We start from the raw sequence: 21,655 nt of genomic DNA, 5'->3' as shown, positions 1-21,655 counted from the left end.
CTGTACCCCTATTTAGTGACTCTAGATAAACCGGGGTAGGCTGTATTGTGAAACTGAGTCAAAAGAAGAAACCACTCATAACAAAGAGGTTTTTCACGCGAATGAAGCTAGGTCACACTGGTACAGGCAAGGCATTCCATAGTACGAAAGACATTATGTGAACTGCAAAAGGGCAAAAGTGAGCTTGTACTGACGAAGAGTATCCCGAGACAGGGAAAGGAAAGGCAACATATACACTGTACTATGCAGGGTATTTCCCCTCAAGTGATAAAAAATTCTAACTGGCGACTTACTCGCCGGAGTATTGTGAGACTTCCGGCAATTACCGTCTGCAATCTTTTGTCGCTATTTAGGAAGACTTTGGACAATTCTTAATTGAAAGAATTTTATTTTTCAATCAAACTTTGAAAATTGCCAAGCCAAACTCACTTTTTTTACAGAAATATGAAGTCCTCCACGGGTAACAGCAGACCTGACAAAAACTATGCACAGTATAGCAACAGAAATAGTAAAAAAAAAAAAAAATTGGTGAAAGTGCTACGTTAGCCCCGCCTGCATGACTGTCGCAAAAAAGCGCGCAAAATATGCGGCTAGAGGAGGAAGTGTCCAAGCCTTAATTTATGTTGCTTTCATTGTGATAAGGTGGTCGTTTTGTTTTCTTTGTGATAAGACGGTCGTCAGCAGCATCAAGGTAAAAGCGGGAGAAAGAAAGGTAAAACAAGAGGCGGGGTCGCTTCCTCTTCTCGCCGCACCTTCCGCGCGCGATGGCTATTACTATGAATTCATTGGGCGCGCAATTTTCAATACGTCAGGGTCGACGTTCTCTCTCTTCACCACGGTTGCAGGCAGGCTCCAAAGTTGGGGAGGAGCAGAGACAGTCGCTCCATTTCCAGGGGGAGAGAGGCGCCAACTCTTGATAACGTCACCACTCTTGGAGAAATCTGAAGCTATGGAGTTGTGCGGCTTCTAACGCCGGCACCACCTAGACAGAGTCTGCATGATCGACGACGCGACGTAACAACTAAGAGTCAGCCAATCAGGATCGTGTTTTCAACGGCCGTAGCCAATCACGAACGTGCTTTCAGCGGCCGTAGCGATGGAGATGAGCCACCGTCAGCCGCCTTGGCAGCCTCTGCGTAGTCTGCGAGTAGTGAACGTCCCCGCCTAATGGTAAAACAAAATAAAGCACAAAACGGTCCCATATTTTTCTCAAGACTGGTTTTCTGGAAAGCTTGTTGCACGTTTAGTCTACAGGTTCGAACTTGTGAAGTTAGCTGCAATCATTTGCGAGTTCTTGAATCCGCAGGAAGGCGAATCGCAGTATAGCAGACGAATTCTGACTTTACGCGCCCACGTGGCGAAAGAGGGAGAGGAGGTGACGTAATCATAAGAGCGATGACAAACTGAGCCGATGGGTGCAGCAACGAGGTCATTGCGAACGTATAGCGCTGCTCTGCTCTCAGGGGAATGATGAGAGCGATAGATTGTGTATCCATTAACACGATGTGTACAATCCATGCCGTGTTCGCATATAGCTATGAAAGGGAACTTGTACTGTTGGAGATGTAATTTAAAATCTGGGAGCTTGTTACGCAGGCTTCGATGATTCCACTGCATAGCCAGGGCCTTTTTATACAATTCCGTCATGCTGATGCGAAGATAATGCCTCCAGTGCCAGAAGGGCTTGAACCTCGGGCAGTTGCGACGCACCAGGAAAAGCAGAGACAATGGCCTTAAGGGCAGCGAGTACCGCTGAGAAGAGTCCCAGAGAAGGCATATATTGAGAGGCTGATGAGGGTAACTGTCTCCTCGAGCGTGCTGGTTCCGTCACACTGGCGTAAGTGTCTGTAATCTGTTTTGATGGACGAGGAGGCGGTGGGCCTGTGATAGGGGTAGCCGCGACTGTGTTCAGCGACCCTCGTTCACCTAGTGCAGATCGAGGGGGTAGTGCAGGAAATTCTTGTGCATTTGTACGAGACGGGACTGTGGCACTAGTATCCCTAGGAGCGTCAGACGGAAGTTGTAGGGTCCGGTCTTGGTGCCTCTTGGTGGCGGCGGTCTTGACAGGACATAAAGATCCGCCTTGGTCCCATGCTGTTAACGGTCGTCAGTATCTATATCCGTCCCGCGGTACAGGTCCCGTGGAGTGACCTCGAACGCTTACTTGGTTCTCTGGAAGCCCCGGCGCTTGTGCTAGGGGACTTCAATGCACATCACTCGGCCTGGGGAAGCCGAAGGACGGACAGTAGGGGAAGGAGGTTGTTGGAGGCAATGGAGAATAATAACATGTGCCTGCTGAACAACCGCGAGCCCACTTACATGCGATCCTCAACGTCACTTGATGTATTGGACCTCTCGTGGTGCTCCACCGACATAATTCGCCACTTGTCGTGCGCTACGGACGTCGACACTAGAGGTAGCGATCATTTTTCTCTATATATTTCGCACGACAGACTGCCCCTCTCAGCCACTGCTGGACTGATTTCTTTCACAAACTGGAGACGTTTTCGTGCGGGCCTCAGAACATCTGTGCACACCGGTATGTCCCCAGAGGCTCTCTCTCAAGCAATTACCCGCGGTATTCAGGACGCGGTGGTCATGTCTAAAAGGGTAACAGGCCATGTCGGCCATTCCCCAGCAATTAATCACCTTAGAGCATTACGTCGCCGAGCAGAAAGAACGGCTCGTCGGACAGGGCAACTTACGGACATTGTGGAATACCGCCGGATGAAAGCTATAAAGTAACACGAGAACTTAAAAACGAGGACAGGAAGCGTTGGCGTAAGTTTTGCCACCACCTTTCACCGTTTGATCCGGCCACGAAGATCTGGCGGACAATCCGATCTCTGAAGGAGGCGCCCCCTCAAAAGAATCCTCTTGCGGCCTTGGCTATCGTTCAGCGTGTAGACGAAAACACGCTTGCGACGACTTCTGTGTGGTACTAACGACTCCGGCGGCTGCCTCGACCACGCCCCTACACCGCAGTTTTGTCCACAGTTTGACGGCTGAACTTCACCACGACTGGCCCCGTACCCCGGAAGTTATGGACCGCGACTTCACACTAATCGAGCTAAAGGCAGCGTTGAAGCTTGTGAACGCCGCCTCGTCCCCTGGGCCCGATAAAATCACCTATGCCGCCCTACGAAACCTTGATGGGCGGTCACTCGAAGCTCTCCTTCATATCTATAATACGTCTTGGCAACAAGGATCTTTACCACATACATGGAAGGAGGCATTGGTTGTTCCCATCCTGAAACCAGGCAAGCCCCCAAATGCCCTATCCTCCTTTCGCCCGGTGAGCCTGACAAGCTGTATGGGGAAACTGATGGAGAGAATGGTTTTGCATCGCCTCGACTGGTGGCTTGAAAAACAACGTGCGTTCCCTCACGAAATGGCTGGATTTCGTCGCCACCGAAGCTCCATGGATCCAGTTCTCGACCTAGTCTCTACAGTTCAACATGCTCGAGCCCATCGACGGATCGTCCGATCGGTCTTCCTCGACATCAAGCGCGCATATGATACCGTCTCGCACATTTGTGTGCTGCACGCCTTGCGCTCGTTTGGAGTATCCGGTCGGCTCTTCATCTGGCTCCAAGACTTCCTTACGGACCGAACTGTCGCTGTCCGTACGTCCCAAGGCCAAAGCCCTCAGCATCCTGTTCCTCAAGGAGTCCCCCAAGGAAGCATTCTCAGTCCGACACTCTTTAACGTGGTGATGGCCGGCCTACAATCAGTAATTCCTCGCAAAGTGTCGTTCTCCGTGTATGCAGACGACGTCGCCCTTTGGACAGTAGGAAAATCACGCCCGGCTCTCCAGCGCCGCCTGCAGCTCGCTTTAAACAACATCCATACGTACCTCACGCACCTCGGGATGGACCTTTCACCCGAAAAGTGTGTCGAGCTCCCTTTCACGCGTAAAGCTATGGCCAATTTCCCTCTTTGGCTTGGTTTAAAGAAGCTTGAACCGGTACGCTTTCACCGCTTCCTTGGCGTGGTAATCGACTCGGACTTGCGCTGGGCTCGGCACATTAAACACCTTGAAACTAAAGTGCAGCGATGGCTCCCCGCAATTCAACATCTTTCTGGCTCAGGATGGGGCTGTGATCAGCGTTCCCTGCTCGCGGTTCACGCGGCATTGGTGAGGGCAACTGTGCTTTACAGCCTTCCTATTCTGCACAGGATATCAACAACTTCATTAAATACACTTCGGTCCCCGTTTGCTCGAAGCCTTCGTCGATGCCTCGAAGTTCCAAGAATGGCTGAAACACGGCAAGTACTGGCTGAAGCTGGTGAGCTCCCGATTGAAGTTCTCCGTGAACGGGAAACGGCTCGGCACTACCTCCGTTTGCGTGCTCACATTCCCCGCCACCCGCTACTCAGGAAAATTCGATACCGCCCTGAAAGCGACTTCTATCGAGTAGCGCAGAGGACACGCCAGACTCTCACTGGTTTCATAACTAAGGACACTATACCGCCGGAAGCCCCCTGGTCTCTACCGGTACCGCCCACTTTTGTACGCCTCCCAAAACTTCTGGAAAGAAGAGATCAGGTCCCCCCTCAAGTCGTCCGAGCCCATTTTCATGCTCTGGTAGACGAGAAGTTTTCTACGTTTACGGCAGCATATACTGATGGCGCATCCCGAAACAACAAGTCCGCCTCAGCCTTCGTCATTCCATCCGAAGGCGTCGTGCACGGAAGACGTTTTTCGCATCCAACCTCCTCCACAGCTGCGGAACTCTATGCCATCCTTTTCTTTCTACAACACATCGATGTTTTTCCACCCCGGGAATGGGTAGTCTTTACAGACTCCAAATCTGCACTTCAAGCAATTGAAAATTCCGGCATACGAGGCCCATCCGCACCCCTAGTCACAGACGTGTTAATGGCTTACCACACTATCTACGCCGCAGGCCACAGGCTAGTTCTCCAGTGGGTTCCAGCCCATTGTGGTGTCGTGGGGAACGAGCAGGCCGACAGCGCCGCACAAGCAGCACTCTCGTATCGGCAACGGACCCGTATTGTTCTGCTGAGAGGAGACCGCCGTTCAATTCTGCGACGCCTAGTGACACCCCTGGCTTCCCGCCAACGGACAACCGACATTCTTCCCCCCTCTATGTTGAACAGAGTTGATCCCACGCTCGCTTTCCGCATGCCACGAAACACCTCTCGTCAAGATGCTGCATTAATCCACCGAATGCGCCTCGATGTGGCCTTTACAGCTCAGTGGCGTTACCGCTTGAGACAAGTTGACTCTCCCACCTGCTGCCACTGTGGTGCTCTTGAGAATCTGGAGCACATTCTTCTTCATTGCCCTCACTACGAACCTTCCCGAACCACACTCTCCGAGTCTCTTCGTCAGCTGGACTCTCGCCCTTTCTCCCTATCGAAATTGCTTGGTCCCAGGCCCAATCCAGCCCAGCAACGCTCTGCACTCAAAGCTCTTCTGACATTTCTGGACACCATCGGACTTCGATCGTTATTGTGAAGGGGCTCGTTACTTTATTCCCCCCATTCCATCCAGCAATGGGGTAGAGTATCGCCTGTGGCGATGAAACTCCCCACTCTCCAAGGTCGACAATAAAGTTGTTGTTGAGGGAGAGGAGGCATTAAGCAGGCCGTCTGTGTCTAGGTGGCATTGGTAATGCTCACGGATGGCGTTTATAGTTCGCGCACTGAGGAAGGCTGATTTATGATGTAAAATAAAATGAATATCATTTTTTACTCCGTAGTGGCACTTCAATGCCTGCATTACTGCATTGTCAAAGATTCAGGAAGCGATTGCATATCCCACACTTACTGGCCGCTAGCGTCTCCTTCCCAGACGACGAGGCCGCCAGGCGACAAGGTTGCCTCGGGCTTCGCCATCTCCGACCCCTGCAAAGAAACATGACATCTGTACATCTGTGCATCTGTGGTGCATAATTTGTACGTTTTCAGTGAAATGTTTATATTTTAGTAAGATGGCGAAAAAAAAAAGTAAAGAGAGATACCAGCTCAGGATGACAACACAACCAATCGGCCCTGCAACTGGATGCCAGGGTACAAGTTGTGGATACGTGGAGAACTTGTCTGCCGTATATGGGGACACGTTTTCACATGTGTGGGCTGATGTGGAGGTCAGCAGCAGAAATAATGAGACGTAGACATGCGGAGAGTGATGAGTGAGTTAAGAATTACTTTTGTACATCGCACAAGACGATTGTCCACATTCAGCACCGTCAGACAGGATCGTGTTACACCTTTCACATGCTGGGTGCGCTAATTTGGGATGAGTGCAATGAATATGAAACCTCACAGTTCTGCACGACCGCACAGACGACAACATGCATTGCTTGCCGAAGATTAGCACGGACAGCAAAGCTCAGGAGAACCACAGTCCCACAGTACATCGCGCTGTTTCGTGCTGCCTCTTGAGATTTAAGCAAGTCCTCATTTAGAGCCCAATTCCATAAACGCATAATACATATTATAAACACATCAATAAGCATGTTATCCCCGCAGATAATTCTGCTCTTTTGTTTATTCTCTCGTCGAAGACGTCAAGTAGGGTGAACATCTCGGGGGATAATGTACGGCACATCTATTAGGAATGGCACAAGCTTCTTCGCCTTGTCTAATATTATTTGGGTCTAGTGCCCCTAAGATCTCTCTCGTGTGAGCATGTCGAACGTATACTTGGTACGTGGATGTCTGTTGCCGATCCCCCAACAGAACTGCGAAGTCCAAGCAGCTTGCAAACATTGTGAGTCCCGAATGTGAACACTTCTTCTTTGCACTACTTGTACATGCTACGTCATTTTGGAACGAACCAATTTTGACCCATCATTGCGTACGTCTAATAGACATGGGTCGCCAGTTTATCGGTCTGGCCCGACCCGCACCCTTAAATAACAACCCAAGCACAAATACCTGGCTACCCATGCAAGGGATAAATATATATATATATATAAACACCACAAAAACAAGAAAAACAGTCTAGTTTAAAGGAGAAATGAGGTGACATTCAACATCGCTCGAAATCCTGCCTCGTCTGTCAAGCTGTCCACCACAAGGCACAATGCAATATATTTTTGCTCCCCGGTGCGTTCTAGCTGTGTAATCGAATTTACAAAAAAAAAAAAAGAAAAGAAAAACTGTCGGAGAAAGCAGTTGCGGACGACCGACACGATGCTCTCGTGACGTAGGAAGGCGCTCTGCCTTGTTTCTTTGTTTTTTGTTCTTCAGAGCTCACACACCGCTGTACGTCACTGGTCACGTGAGGGGTGTAGGATACGTCACGACGTCCTCTCGTTCTGCGACGCGCTCTTTTCACGAGGTGGATTTTTCGGATTTACAAGGATTTTGCAAGGGCGTGCGAAACGGAGCCCTCGTGCTCGCTCTCTAGGTCACCCGCTCGCTCATCGTTATTTTGCAGGAACTCATTTTATTCGTTGGTGAACACACCGCGCTAAAAAGACGACAAATATTTTTTAGGTCACTTCAGTGCTCCTCTAATTGATGAGAAAATACTTCCAAAGTTTTGTATGCGGAATATTGAAAAAGAAGAAGAGTAGCAGTATGCTGTGAGTATGTGTGGCTGAAAGTCAGAAGAAGCCATGAGAAAACTTTCAATGCTGATACATACGAATACTATGTCATACATAGACTACAAGATGACGCGGAAACCTTACGTGAGGAAACACCTTGACGGCGGCGTCCGCAGAATAAGTCTGGTGATGTTCGATCAAATACGGACAGCCCGTTTCCAAGGCGTCATTCATGCAATGCTTCCTAATTGACGTGACGGCAGTTTTCGTAAGGTAAGTCCAATCCTGCTTGCCATCGAGTGCGCACTGTGAGAGGAATGGGCATCATTCTCACACATAAGGGAACGGGCACTATAAACGAATGACAGTTCCAGACCAAAGGTTGACAAAGGGTGTCACGCGTTTTCTTCAGCTGCGTCTCCGTGTAAAATATTCCAGTCAAATGCATAGACGGTTATTTATAATTGAATTCTATACCCAGCTCTGCCCTGACGTCGTACCTTCGCGTCTCTTTTCTGCTCAGCCATCAAGCCACAGATCCCGGACGATGCTTGCCGTCCCTTCTTACTGAGGGTATGGCGCCAGATGCAGTTCATCTGGTGGACAAGCTCCATAGTGCAAAAACCGGACTTTAGCGCGCTCATACAGAAGGACGGGACTAACACAAGACTCGAACCAGCACAAGGTTTGTGGGTTTTCTCGGTTTGAGTATTGCGTTATAGCCGTCCATCTGTTTGTGCCCGCACCAGTGGTTAATGCTGAATCCCGAGCATGGAGGGGTGTTCCAAAATACTTGACGGGGGGAGGTCATTATTATATTTACGTGATAACAACTTAACATAACATTGCTGACATGTGTCTAAAGCTGAAACAGCAAGGACACCCCTTCTAGGTAGGTGTGTGTAGATAAAAAGTCAGAGTGGTGTTGCCGAACGTTTGGGGGGTGTTAGAGAGTGTAGCGGGGGCCTAGATAGATCACTTGTTCACACTCAGGCTTTTTCATTATATGGCTTCCGTCCCTGTGACGTCCACTGAGCTGCGGCAAGGCGTGCTTTTGTAACCGTGTAATCAGTTGCCTGGCTTTCTTGTTTATCCTAAAAACTACAACGCTTTGCTCGTTGAAATGTTACAAATGTTATTCATCTTGACTCTGCGTGTTTGGAGGTTGTATGGTTGTTCCGTTCTCAAGTTTGCAGTGTAGCGAAAGTAGCAGTTTATCCGAGCAGTCACCGCTTAGGGGTGGGCGCCTGTTAGGGCGCTTTTCCTGCACAGAACGATGGGGCGCCAGCGAGGCGGCGGAGAGAAAGGCATGAGGAAGAGACTGGGGGAAGAGAGGGAGACAATGTAAGATGGCGGCATGACATGTAACGCGTGTGTGACGGTGTTCGAGGCTTTTCTGTCTTTAAACAGTTTACAGGCGTGTATCCTACAATAATGTATCCCGGACGTCAATAAATTCATCCGGTGAGCGTTACAGTTGAGCTAGCGGCCCAACGTCTGAAGAAGCCGTGATCAGCGACACAACAAGACGGTCATGCCGAAGAACAAAAGGAAGGTCTCCGATGAGGCGAACGCTCGTGAAGGCGACATCGCTGAGCTTCGTGCAAGCATGGCTGCGCTTGAAAGCAAGGTGAGCCAGAAGATAGATGCTCTAGCACAGATATTGGACAAAATCGTCGCCCAAGAAGGCCAAAACCGCGGCCGACAGTCCAAAGTCCCGGGCGTTGATGCGTCTGTGCAATGCGATACGGTTCAGGTAGAGAATCTCGGCAGCGCGGCGGCAAACGCCGACAGAAGGGGTGTTGGATATCCCCGCGTGTCGAGTGACTTGCACGCAAGAGTGGTTGCTACGGGAGTCCCTTGCGCTGCCCAGGTGGAGGGGCAATCTAGCTTGAATGGAACTCCGGAGAGAGAATCACTGCTTGGTGCTCGATACAATCTGAACCCTGGTGATCGCCGGACGCAGCCGTGGACAAGGTGGGGGAGCAACGATGAGCCTTGGCGTTCAAGTGAGTCCTCAAGACAGGGAGATAATGACAATTTGGAAGTGCCACGAGACTTCTTGGAGGGTCTCAAGTTCAACGGCAAAAACGACGACGCTTTGTTATCCCTACGTCGTGTAGAAGACGAGATAGACACCTACGGCGTGTCCGACAGAGCAGCAATTGTAGCACTGCGCAAGCGTCTTGTAGGACATGCCCTTAAGTGGGGACAGATGGCGGCTCGAACATTCCGTGACTGGGAGACATGGCGTCAAAAGTTTGTTGAGCGCTTCACGTCTACTCGTGGAATTCGAGAAGCACAGCTGGCTCTGTCCCGCGTTGTAATGGCCAGCAATGAGCGCCCTGCGGACTATGTAGACCGCGTCCGTGCACTGGTACATCGAGCAGGATTTCGAGATTCGTCGCCGCAGTTCCTAACTACTATTTATGAGGGATTGCCAGCCCAGCTGCAGTGGCATACAGACATCCGAGAGTGCACGACGGTGGAGCAGCTGACTCAGGTGTTGAATCGTTATTTTGATGCCTTAGATATATGTGACCCATCGCCAGAAAACAATGAGTAGTCTACCCGGACAGGAGAAGACACCCAAGAGGGAAAGAAAGGCAGCGGCAGAAAAGGCTGATGACCAGGCTGACAAGGACAGGTCAGAGATTGTCAAAGAGGGTTCAACAAACCAGAAGCCAAGCCAAGCGACAAGCCAGAAGGAGAAACGGAGTTGCTTCCGGTGCGGTGAGGTGGGGCATCTCATAAACCGCTGTCCACCACCGCCGAGCCCGCGTGACAGTAAACCTCTCCCAGAACAGCGAGTGACGTGTGCGTTGGTGTCTGAAGAGGAAGGCACCACGCAAGCCTTCCAGAGGACGGGCGTGGGGGACCCGGAAGAAGTGAGCTCCCAACTCAACGTGTGCGGCCTCACCTGTGAGGTGTCAACATCTGTGAACGAACTGTCTGGACTTTATGACATCAACACAAGACCGGACAGGTTGCCCATGAACGACCTACACTACCGGCTAGTGATGGAACTGACGGTTGGGAAGAAAGTGGCACGTGCTCTGTTAGACAGTGGATCAGATGCGAACCTCGTATCCGTACAGTTTTTGCGGAATGCCAGTGGTAAAGTCAACACTCGTAGGGGCAGCATTGGACGACTCGAACTGTACCAACATGACAACAGTAACCTGACTACTATTGGTGGACTAGACATCGAGGTCACATGGAGGGATCAAACAGAGTGGATACCCTTCCAGGTGGTACCAGTACAAGCTACAGATTTTGTACTGGGAGCGTCATTTTTGGTACACCACCGTCTGCTGACGGACCAGCGGAATCAAGTGACGTCGTTTGCTCAGACGGATGATATGATGTACGTTCACAACCTCGTCGGTGACAGCGTTGCATCAAAATGGGTGGACAGATTCCCAAGTGTATTTTCGGACAGGATTGGGAAGACGGGAGATCCTAGGGACCAATGCAAGCTGCACATGTCCGAGGGCCCACCGATACGCATCTACCGCAGAAGCCTCCCGGCAGCGTGGCAAAAGGAGATACAAGAAACTGTGGAGAAGATGGAGGCAGCGGGAAATATTCGGCGAAGTACAAGCGGCTGGTGCTCTCCCCTGCAGCCTGTCAGAAAAGCAGACGGCAGCGTTAGGATCTGTGTGGACTATCGCGAGTTAAATAAGCGAGAACTCGGAAATGCCGCACCGTTGCGCGATATGCGGGAGATATTGAGGAGCTTTGCGGGTTCCACAGTGTACACAAGCCTGGATCTACGGCACGGCTATTGGCAAGGGCCAATGAGCGAGGAAAGCATTCCATACACGGCATTCCAGGGCACGAACGGCCTTTACGAGTTCACAAGGATGCCCTTTGGGTTGAAGTGTGCTCCCGGTTTATTTCAGGGTATAATGGAAAGAATTCTGACGGGATTAGTTGGGCGCACATGCTGGGTGTATTTGGATGATATCATCATCTTTGCAAGCGGAAGAGAAGAACTACACTCTTAGAAATGAACTTCACCGCATTGCACGCTCCTAGCCAACCACAATCACGAATGATATCGTTATGTGTCCTGATTTGTTGAAAATGGGAGGCGTACGCCTTTTTTGTGACACTTATGCTGTTCATAATTGTCACAAAAAAGGCGTACGCCTCCCGTTTTCATCAAATCAGAGCAGAACACGGTATCATTCGAGATGATGGTTGGCTAGGAGCATGCTATGCGGTGAAGTTCATTTTTAAGAGTGTAGAGCAAAGGCTCACCGAAGTGCTGGAACGACTGGAGCAAAGTGGCCTTACTTGCAACCTGGAAAACTGTCAGTTCTTCCGTGACGAACTAAAGTTCCTAGGGCGCGTCATATCAGCAAAAGGTGTGGAGATCGATTCGGCAAAATGTGCGGCTATACAGGAATACCCACGGCCACGTAACAAGAGGGAACTGAGAAGATTCCTTGGAATGGTAAACTGGAATCGCCAACACCTCGAACACGCGTCGTCAATAGCAGAGCCTCTTGCGAGGGCAACGTCACGCAAGAAAAAGTGGGAATGGAGTGAAGAAATGGAGGACGCATTCACTAAGCTGAAAGAGGAGATGGCTCGTGCTCCTGCACTAAGGTAGCCTGATTTCAGCAAACCATTCATTTTGGCTACTGACGCAAGCGCTGTAGGAGTTGGGGCTGTTTTATTGCAGACCGATGACATTGGGTTCGTTCGAACATCTACTGGAGTTTATGAGCGCTACTCTGACGGAGGCACAGCAGAGGTACAGAGTCGTGGAAAGAGAGTGCCTTGCGGTTGTGAGTGCCGTAGACAAGTTCCGGCAATATCTGCTTGGACGGCAGTTTACCGTCCGTACGGACTGTAGTGCATTAGTTTGGCTGCAGGACAACAAAATGCAAATCGGCACGCCTGGCCCGGTGGGCACTCACCTTACAGGAGTACGACAAGACTATGGAGAAGATCAGGGGAAGTGACAACTGCTGTGCGGACGCTTTGTCACGCCACCCTACAGGTGACCTAGTCTCACCTTTGGTTGACAACGGTGAAGAGAACCGCAGTGAGTGGGACCCGGAAATGGAAAACTCCAACGAAGCCATCCTAAGAGTGAGCTCCCTTGATGTCAGTGCCGAATGGGCTTTGGATCAGGAAAATAGCCCTTGCATCGCGGAATACCGCCAGCAACATTCTGAACAATGTCAGAAGCTCGGGACCCTCTGGTATCAGTCGATAGAAAACGATGGTGGTAGTCATATGCGCCTGATAGTCCCAGAAGTACGAATACGCGAATGCCATGATGCTGAAACCGCGGGACACAGCGGTGTCAAACGCACGTACCACCGGGTATCCGAAGAGTTCACCTGGCCTGGATTGCGAGGCATGGTGAGAGATTATGTGGCATCCTGTGTAATATGCCAAACAACAAAAGCAACAAACACCAAGCCTGCTGGCGTAATGGCTATCCGAGAACCTCATGGGCCGAACTATCGACTAAGTGTGGACCACATGGGACCATGCCCGTTGACAGCGGGAAGAAAAAGATGGATTCTCACGATTCAGGACACTTTCACGAAGTTTTTGTGGGCTACCGCATTGTCGGAAGCAACCCTGGAAAAGGTTGTGGAGCGACTAAGTTATCTTTTCTACGACATAGGGGCTCCAAGGATCATTATCACAGACAACGGCCCACAGTTTCGGGCAAAGAAATTTGGAGAGCTCCTAGAGCTATGGGGAATAGAGCTTCAGCATTCCCCTGCATACAGCCCACACTGCAATCCCGTGGAGCGAGCAAACCGCAACGTGAAGTCATATTTGATGGCGTACCTAGAAAAAAAGCACAAAGACTGGGACACGAAGTTGCCGGCACCCTGTTACGCTATCAACACCTCGCGGAACGAGTCAGTCGGGTATACAGCCATGGAACTTCAGTACGGACGGCGCGTCGCAACGCCCTTGGCCTCACGGTTACAAAGTGAAGATACTTCAGAGGTGCCAGCTGTTGAGGAACAACTTCAGCACTTCCGACTCCTTTGGAAAAGGGCGAGTGAAAATCAGAATCAAGCAAGTACTCGCTAAAAGAAGAACTATGACAAGTCACGACAGGAATTAACCTACGAACCTGGGGAATTAGTCTGGATACTGACGATGACTCTGTCAGATGCTAGAGAGGGCATTGTTGGAAAGTTTGCACCAAGGTGGAGAGGACCTGCCCAGGTCATTGAACAACGTGGACACAACCTCTATGAAGTGGCTGAACGTGATGGCATGTTGTGGAATATCCACTCCGAGAATGAAGGAACTGTACTTGCCACTTCAAATACGTTTAATTTCAGCGACCAGCTTCAACCATGTCCGAGTATACCGAGGTACAGCAAAACGTGTCCGCTCCTAACACGAGCGTAAGGTGGAAAAAAAAATATATATAGAAAAGTCCCCCAAAAAGCCCACACACACGCGCTTCTTACACTCAGTTGCTTCGTAGTCGTCTTACGATGCACACAAAGAAAGCTGCAACATCCTCCCCAGCGCAAAATAGAGTTGTTATAGGAAAATTTAATGAGACAGGTATGAGACAGGTATGGTCACATGTTCAGGGGCTGCAGGATGACGCAACGATTATGTACAGCATGGGTACCGATGACGCAATGGTTATTTACAACATGGTGATCGATGAAATGATATAGTTCACGGCGGCGTGCCCTTGATCGTAACGCAGCCACCTCGGGCTGAAAGCGACGGATGGAAGCGCCATCGACGAAGAAACCTGTCATCTCCAATAGCGAACAGTTCCCGCTGCAACTCAGTAGTGAGCAGTATGCGCGCTCTCCGCACCAAGCAAAAAATGGGCACATCTCGACGACGTTGCGCGACTGCCTTACAACGAGCCTCCCAAAGCACAACCGCGCCGCAAGCTGTGAGAAGTACACTAAGGCGGTGTGGGTGACGTTGGTTAAAGCGCACTGGGCATACTATGTTCGTGCTTCGTCGGACAAGGTTCCAAAAGACGCGAGCAATGCGGCAGGCAAACAACACGTGCATGTTTGTCTCACGTTCACTGCAGTAAGGGCACAAATCTGTCGCTGTTACGTGCCACGAGTACAGGCGGTCCCGTGTGGGTTGCACGCCCCACGCGAAAGACCACATGGTGTCCCGCAGAAATCCAGGGAGCCATGTAAACACCGTCCATGCTATGTTTGACGCCTGCTCAACACGCACTCGAAGGCTCTCGCTCGCTGACACGGAGTCCAGCAACAGCGCACCAGCCATCGAAGAGGGGGAAGCCGCAACGAGGCTGCCATCAGGAACAAGGGGCGAGAGCTGTTGGTAGTACGTATGAACCGCGGCGTGAAACCCCAATGGTGCTACCGCCCGTGAACCATTGACAGGGTTTGGCCCGAGGAGTTCCACCCAGTAGGTGAGCAGCACTTTCGCCGGCGAGTCTTCCTCAGCGTGCACAATTCGCAACGTGGTGCTGAGAGCGATGCCCCGATTCATAAGCCCGATATCTGGAAGGCTCATCCCGCCCTTAGAATTCGTAAATGCCAGCATGGTCCGTAGGACAGGGCCTCTCCGCTTTCTCCAGAACAATGACAAGAGGCAAGAGTGCACCCGAACGACGACTGCACGTGGGGCAATAGAAACGTGACTAAGATGCCACAAGCGTCCCGGTAAGACAGTACGTGCGAGGAACGATCGTTCACAGTACGACAGGTCAAATGCCTGTGTCGCATCACACTTCGTCTGGAGCTCCTCCAGCGCCCTGAACCAGTTATCGACCTTTGGGCCGCGGCAGTCGAACACAATGCCCAGTATTTTTAGTGACGCGCTGAACTGGAAAGGCAGTGATGAATACGGAGAAAAGCTCCCGAGTGGCATCAACTTGGTCTTGGCGAAGTTGAGCATCCCACCGGAAAGTGCAGCATAGGACTCGTAGACTCGAAGGACCTCAGACGCTGAGCTTGCATCCCGCAGAAGAACCGTGATGTCATCAGCGTACGCACTGACCTTCCATTCCCCGGATCTGGGAAGCGGAAAACCGCGAATGCACGGGTTGGTCTCAATGTTCCATAACAGGGGATCAATTGCCAAGGTGAACAGAGCTGGAGAGAGTGGGCAGCCTTGCCGTACGCCCCTGGAGACCGGGAACTCCCTAGACAACTGCTGCATCATGTACAGGCTGCTGCGATGATTGCGGTACAGCTTGGCGATGGCACCGATGAGCCATCCAGGGAACCCGTACTCTCTGAGGACAGCGAACATGTAACTATGCACCACACGGTCGAATGCTTTCTTCTGGTCAAGTGAAAGTAAGCAACCATCCGGTACACGTGGAGTGGCGTAGCTCAGTGCGTCTCTCAGCCCTGACAGCGCGGTGTACATCGTGCGGCCTGGCACTGAACAAGTCTGAGAATGGTGGATTACTGCCGGGAGAGTTAGTCAATAGAGTTAGTCAATGTCTAGTCATTTCTAACGGGTACAATAGCTGCACAGGCCGTCGAGTTATAGTCCCATTGGGTAGCCTCACTGTACAAGAGCGTACATTGCCATCTCGACCGGGATGAACTTCGTTGACTCTAGCCAGCTTCCAGATATGTCGAGGTGTCTTATGGTCGTGAAGAAGAACCACGTCCCCTTCCGAAAGCTTTGGGAAGCACTCCGTTGCGTTTGTTTGATGAGCTGACCTGAGCTCGAGGAGATACTCCTGCTTCCATCTTCTCCAAAACATGTCTGCAATTTTCTGTTTGTGTCGCCATCTTCGGATGCTTGACTGGGCTGTCGAGGATTGAACTTCATGCGAAGGTTTCTCGGGTAGTGCCGTTAAGGTCCTGCCTATTAGTAGATGAGCTGGAGTCAGCGCGGCAGGTTCGTCGGGAGTGGAATGAAGAAAGGTGAGAGGTCTGGAGTTAACAACTGCCTCTACTTCATGAAGAAGAGTTTCCATCTCTTCGAATGTGAGGCACTGTCTTCTCAGAATACGCCGCAAGCAGCTCTTGACCGTCCGTATCAGCCGTTCCCACATTCCGCCCCACCATGCAGCCCGTTCTACGATGAACCTCCAGTTAATACGTCTTGCAGACATAAAGTCTTGTGATTCGGTGCTACGCATTATCCTCCAAAAGTCTTGAATATCCCTCGACGCCTTCTTGAAAGCAAGGGCATTGTCGCTGTATATGATAGAAGGAGTTCCCCTTCTTGATATAAATCGTCGGAACGCCATGAGGAACGCTTTCGCCGTTGTATCGGTCACTAACTCGAGATGAATCGATCTCGTCGTGGCACATGTGAAGAGGAGGATATATGACTTAGAGGAGGATTCGTAACCTTTACTAGCTTTGATGTACAACGGTCCCGCAAAGTCGACACCTGTGGTCTCAAAGGGGTGAGTCGGGTTTGTCCGAACGTCTGGCAAAGGCGCAGCTGGCGCTGTGATTCGAGTAGCACGAAACCTTACGCACACCGTGCAGTCGTGTATGATCGACTTCACAATCTGCCTGGCCTGGACTATCCACCACTTCTCTCGCAAGGTCGACAATGTCAGTTGTACCCCTCCATGTAGCGTTAGTTCATGTGCGTTCCGAACAATCAGCTTGGATAGCGTGTGCTTCTTTGGTAGCAGAATGGGATGCTTGATATCTTCAGTGTTGTCCGAGCACTGTACACTCTAAATCGTTTTACACCTTAAAGGGTGTAAATCAAAATGTTCATGGCGCACACCTTTTAAGGTGTATTTTAACACCCTCCTGGCAATTGGGGTGTAAAGGGTGTAACGTCGAATAAAACTGCTGGCTTTGTGGCAATAAGCTGGTAACTGTGTATTCACAATTACCAGCATATTGCGTATAATCACATTGAGGTCCATATATGTATGCACATCAAGGTGATTAAATATGTGTGTAAACATGCCCAGCCGACGTACAGACAATCATGTATGGCGTGGCAGCTGTCCATGGCAATGAAGCAGCTGTATATAGCTTTTCGTGAAACTGTAGACCTTCTCATGAGCAGGCACCTCCCCCATTTGCATGTTCATTACTTAGAACGCTGCATTTATTTGTTTCTTCAAGGCTTTGCAGTGTTGTACCCACAAATATCTAACCCCTGTAAAATACATTACATTGTTCATTATCCGCGACTCATCATGATGTTTGGTCCTTTCCTATCTGTATGGTTGTACGCGTTTCGAAGGGAAACACTAGCATTTTAAAGATGTTGCTGGAAAAACTCGACATTTTAAGAACATAACCCTTTCATTAGCAAGAAGACATCAATTTTATCAAATGTATGTGTGATCGCAGCCCTTCATCAGAAATGCCGCATCTACTGATGGTTCCAAGGAGATTCACGCAGAATCTATAGTCAATATGAAAAGTGCAGTTGATAATGATAACACATTTGCTGTTGGCTGTTGTTGCCAAAGAATCTTCAGAGGATGACTTACCCGTGTTCATTGAGATTGCAGGCATACATGTTACTAACTCTGATACCATTTTTCTCATACAAACATTAACTACAGTTGAGTATGATGAGCACTATCATGTATTTGTTCTGTCTTGCAATGAGGAGCAACGTGTTTTAAGAAATTTAAGCACTATCTCAACAGATCTTCTAAATCTGCATGCATTACCAGATGGTAGACTTGTTGTAAATCCAGGCAATGCACTGTTGTAATGTAACTTCCTGTTCCCTGTTGTTGTATATATTTACTTTTGTTCATGTGAACGAAAACAAACATACTCCCTTTCTACACCCAGGCGACACACTATCACCATATTTCACTTGAGGGTGTGGTACACCAATGTTACACCCTCAGGAACTTCCAAAACAAAGTTGTAGGGTGTGAAAGGGGTGTGATCTTTGTTAATACACCTATTTTACACCTTTAAAGGTGTGAAATGATTTAGAGTGTAGTCTGCCCGTAAGCCGCATCACTCTATTTTCATCGAGAAACGGATTCAGCCTCAGAAGCTTGGATGATTTGGCAATTTGCTCGTTGCGACTGAGTGCGAACGTCTCTTCGGGGTAGACTTCACGTTGCACATGTCTCACCCATAACATCTCGGACTCCGCCACTTCAGATGCCGTAAGCGCCCCTTTGTTTTTTACATTAGTGCGACAATTCCACACAAATCTTCGTATCCATGCGGTAACCCGCACAACGCGGTTGTAACTGCTGTACTTAGAAAGCTCGAATAGAGGAGAAGGCCCCTTTAAATCACCTGCAATCACTAGTGCGGCTCTCAGCTTTTCTTCCTCGACGCTCTCTAAGTCCGCATCTTCTTCACCGCAAGGCTTTGGCCAAACTGTGCGTGGATGGGCAAGCCACCCTGGTCCTTCAAACCACTGTGTGTTCTGACTTAGTGACCTGACGGTGAGTCCCCTTGTTAAGGCGTCCGCTGGGTTATCGCAGCCAGGGCAATGCCTCCACTGCTGCTGACGGCTATTCGCCTGGATCTCTGCCACTCTGTTCCTCACGAAGGGTTTCCACCTCGTTGAGTCACCTCGGATCCAGCTTAGCGTAATGGTGGAGTCGGTCCAGAATGTCGTCTCAAGGTTCGACAAAGACAGCGCTTGACTCAGGAACTTGGCTATTCGCACTCCTATCAGGGCCCCCATTAGTTCCAGCCTGGGCAAAGTGATCTTCTGGAGTGGTGCTACTCGTGACCTTGAAAACAGCAGGGATACCTTTGTTTCTCCAATCTCACTCGTGCTCCGTAGGAGGGCGCATGCTCCATATGCCTGCGGACTAGCATCCGTGAAGATGTGCATTTCATAAGTGTACAAAGACCCTTCGGTTGGAAGCACACATCTTTCCACTGAGATCATATGTAGATCGGGCAGCTCCTTAAGCCAGAGGTTCCATGTCTTCGATATCTCCTCTGGAAGTTTGGAGTCCCAATCTATCTTCGCCTTCCAGAGTTCTTGGAAAAGCATCTTCACTCGAATGGTATACGGTGACAGGTACCCCAGAGGATCGAACAGTCTGGCGGAAGCCTGCAGTATGGACCTCTTGCTGTCTTTCATGTCGGCAATGACATCCAGCAGGTGCTGTGCTGAGAAGCTCAGTCTGTCACTAGATCGGTCCCACATCACCCCAAGTACCTTAGTGTGTGCAGTGTCGACGAATGATTTTCCTTCGCTAGCTCCGCCGGTGTCGGACTGCAGGAACATAGTCTGTAGCTCAGCAGAGTTAGACGCCCATTTGCTTAGTTTCATTCCTGCCCTCTGAAAGATGTCTTCCGCCTTTTGGACCAGATGTTTCCCTTCCAAAACGTTGGCTACGCCCACAAGCAGATCGTCGACATAGAAAGAATTTATTAGTGCCTGGGCCAGATCTTTGTTCGACCCCTCTACTGATCTCAGGTGATGCTGTAGAGTTGCAGTCAGCAGGAAAGGACTCGCCGATGTCCCGAAAGGCACCCTCGTCATTCTCCAACACTCCACTTCAGGCTGTGGATCGTCCAATGTTGGAGCATGGTTAAACCACAAGAAACGGAGAGCATCTCTGTCTTTCTCTCGAATGCCGATTTGCAGAAATGCCTTTCGGATATCCGCTGTGATTGCTATTCTGTGTAGTCTGAAACGCAACAGGACAGGCACCAAATCTGCTCCCAACTTAGGCCCCTTCTCCAAGTGGTCGTTCAGCGACGTAGCTCCAGATGCGTGTGATGAGGCGTCAAACACCACACGTATCTTCATTGTCGTGGATTCGCTACGTACTACTGCCCTGTGAGGCATGTAGTAATGCAAACCAGTCAGGGCTGTGTCTTCGTTGGCCTTCTCGGCGTGCCCATTTTCAAGGTAGCTCCTTATAACCTCGTCATACTTCGTCAAGCAGTCATTTTGGAGTAACCGTCTCGTAAGTCCTCGCAGTCGCCGGTTGGCTTCCTCGAAGTTGTCTTCCAATTCTTCTGTACGAGGCTTCCAGGGTAGGGCCACCTCGTACCGGCCGTCCACATAACGAATGCTTCTTTGAAATTCTTCAAGCACCGCTGTGTTATGCTCGTTGTTGTTTGTCGTTACGTCTGCGATTCCAATACTTTCTAACTTCCAGAACTTCTCCAGCACATCATCTGGATCCACACAAACTCCTGTTCTTAAGACGCATATCGTCGTGGCTGCTGAAGTTTCAGCATAGCCATGTGTGACCTGTGAAGGCCCTTGAAACGTCCACCCGAACACTGTTCCAATTGCTACCAACTTGTCATCGTCTGCATGCCTCTTCACTTCTCCTGTCAAGAGCTGCCACATTTCGTCACTGCCTATTAGCAGTCCAATGCCAGCTTCACACTGAACATTAGGGAACAAGGAGTCGTCGGCTATCTGGTGTCCTTGTCGACGAAGCCTTTCGACGAACTCCTGATTAGCTGGAATTTCCGCAAGATCCTTGCAAATGAACGGAATAGTGGTTGCGCGTATGACATAGTCCACAGGACGATACTGACTCCGCAGGTGAAGTTCAACCACCTTCCCTAAGTGGGTCTTGTTAGCGGTAGACGAACTGGCAAAAGTGTTCAACCGCAACTTGCTCTCACCTACAACTTTCAGTTTCAGCTTCTGCGCAATGTCGTCACGGATGAAGGTCAGCTGACTACCTCCATCGATGATGCCACGAAGTTGGGTACACGCGGTGTCAGATGACGCCCATAGTCTGAAGGTCTGCAAAAGAACCTCGGCACGTCCCCGTTGGTCCCTGTGCTGGGTGGTGGTCATTATGTTGGTCACGGTGTCGTTGCTACTTGTCGGACCTGGTCTCTTTGAGGGATCGCAGACGACGGAAGCGTGTCTGTTTCCACAATGTTTACAGACAACGTTAACACGACAGTCCTTGGACCGGTGACCTCTTTTCGTACACCGAAAGCAGCGCATATCCTTTGACAGTTTTTTAATCTTTTCGGCGATCGATAGTCCTGCATTGCAGTCCAGTGTGCTGTGGCCAGTTGATGCACAGAACACGCACTTTGGAGTTCCTTCAACGCATGCTTGGAGAACCGCTCCGGTAGGAATAAGTTTGTTTCTTGCCCCGTTAGTATGTTGGGCCCCTGAAGCCTTCTGACTGTATTGCAGTCCAGACCGTTCTAGGCTATCTAATTCCGCTCTGATGAAGTCGAGGACCTTCGACAACTCATCTG

The 21,655-nt window shown here is 50.2% G+C and overlaps 1 protein-coding gene across 2 annotated transcripts in view; it reads right to left on the bottom strand.

The window, feature by feature from the left end:
* Positions 1-21,655, bottom strand: part of LOC135388718 (uncharacterized) — a 101,608-nt gene that overhangs the window by 7,030 nt on the left and 72,923 nt on the right. The window contains exons 4-5 of one of the 2 annotated variants that reach the window (XM_064618461.1): positions 7,671-7,832; positions 5,798-5,874 (exon numbers count right to left, since the gene is read on the bottom strand). In XM_064618461.1, the coding sequence (XP_064474531.1) occupies positions 5,798-5,874; positions 7,671-7,832 (239 nt within the window). The remainder of the gene's footprint in view (positions 1-5,797; positions 5,875-7,670; positions 7,833-21,655) is intronic. The other variant, XM_064618462.1, reaches the window with a different exon arrangement.

This window comes from Ornithodoros turicata, chromosome 3 (assembly GCF_037126465.1).
Source record: "Ornithodoros turicata isolate Travis chromosome 3, ASM3712646v1, whole genome shotgun sequence".
Classification (NCBI taxonomy): Eukaryota; Metazoa; Arthropoda; class Arachnida; order Ixodida; family Argasidae; genus Ornithodoros; species Ornithodoros turicata.
Note: the sequence above shows the minus strand (reverse complement) of the source record. Positions and strands in the feature narration are given on the sequence as shown.